This window comes from Malurus melanocephalus, unplaced genomic scaffold (assembly GCF_030028575.1).
Source record: "Malurus melanocephalus ecotype Western Australia unplaced genomic scaffold, MMel_1.1 scaffold_746, whole genome shotgun sequence".
NCBI classification, from domain to species: domain Eukaryota; kingdom Metazoa; phylum Chordata; class Aves; order Passeriformes; family Maluridae; genus Malurus; species Malurus melanocephalus.
The window spans coordinates 118444-119873 of record NW_026623978.1 but is presented as its reverse complement, the minus strand read 5'-3'; the positions used below and the strand labels follow the sequence as shown (position 1 = coordinate 119873).

The 1430-nt window shown below is 67.9% G+C and overlaps 1 protein-coding gene across 1 annotated transcript in view; it reads right to left on the bottom strand.

The window, feature by feature from the left end:
• EFNA1 (ephrin A1) overlaps positions 1-301 on the bottom strand; it is a 3932-nt gene extending 3631 nt beyond the window's left edge. Inside the window, exon 1 of the mRNA XM_057384804.1 lies at positions 168-301. Coding sequence (XP_057240787.1) covers positions 168-268 — 101 coding nt within the window. The 5' untranslated portion in view covers positions 269-301. The remainder of the gene's footprint in view (positions 1-167) is intronic.
• Between the last annotated feature and the right edge of the window lie 1129 nt (positions 302-1430).

Below are 1430 nucleotides of genomic sequence, written 5' to 3'. Positions count from 1 at the left end.
CTCCGCACCGGCCCCGCCGCCTCGTCCCGCCGCCCGCCCGCCCCGCACAAAGGCCGCCGGGGAGCGGAGCGGCGCCGCCCGCGCCCTCGGGGCGATCGGTGCCGGTCCCGGTGAGCGTTTGCAGGGAGGGGGTTGGGGGGTCCCGGTGCGAGGCGGGGGTCACTCACCGGGGGTTGGAGCTGTTCCAGAACACCGTGTGCCGCTCGGCCACCGCCGCCCAGCACAGCCCTAGCCCCAGCAGGGCCAGGGGCACCCCCGGCTGCCCCATCGCTCCGCGGGTGCTGCTCGCCACGGGCGGCCCCGCTCCCGCCCCCCCGCTTTAAGTACGGCCCCGCCGCCGCTCCGCCCCCGCCGCCGCCCCGCGCTCACACAACAACACACGGGACAGGGCGGAGGGACATTCACACACACGACACACCCCCCACCGGTATCGATCRGGGGACAAAAACCCCCCTTCGCCATGCCCACACCGAGAGCAGCACCGGCGGGGTCGCACCTCCCCCAAAATCGGGACCGGCGCTAGGTAGGGGGGGGTCGCAAACCCTCTCCACCGGGACCAGCGTTAACCGGGACACAAACAGACCCCTCCAACCCGGGATAGGGCAGGGGGACACAAATCCCAMCCCCCCTACCGGGAACGGCACCGGGCAAGGGGACACATTCCCGTCGCAATGACCGGCACCGCACAAACACAACACCACACCCTCATCCCGCGCTCCAGGTCCACCCCTCCTCGACAAACACTCACCATCCCCCACGTGGGACGGGCACAGAGCAAGGGGCGCCCCCGCCACAAGTGACCCACACCGGGTAGGGACCCCACACACGCCAGAGGGGAACAGGGGCAGCACCCAGCACCGATTGGGGTCACTTTTTGATCCCTACAGAGTGACCTTGGGGGCCTGGGGGAGAGGGAACCCTCCTTGCTGGCAGGTCTGGCTGAGTATGTGGGATGGGAGCTGTGGGTGCAGAGTGAGGGGATGTAGATGCAGAATGGGGGGCTGTGGGTGCAGCACAGGGGGCTGTGGGTGCAGGATGGGGGCTGTAGGTGCAGGATGGGGGGCTGTGGGTGCTGGACAGGGGTTGTAGGTGCAGGACAGGGGGTGGTAAGTGCAGGACAGGAGGCTATGGGTGCAGGATGGGGGTCTTTAAGTGCAGAATTGAGGGCTGTGGGTTCTGGATGCAGGATATGGGTGCAGGATGGGGGCTGTGGGTGAAGGACAGGGAGCTGTAGGTGCAGGATGGGGAGTCTAGGTGCAGGACGGGGGGCTGTAGGTGCTGGACAGGGGTTTATCGGTGCAGCAAAGGGGGCTGTAGGTACAGGACGGGGGTCTCTGGGTACAGGACGGGGCTGTAGGTATTGGGTAGGGGGCTGTGGGTGCAGGCCAGGGGGCTGTAGGTACAAGATGGGGGCTATTGGTGCAGGCCAG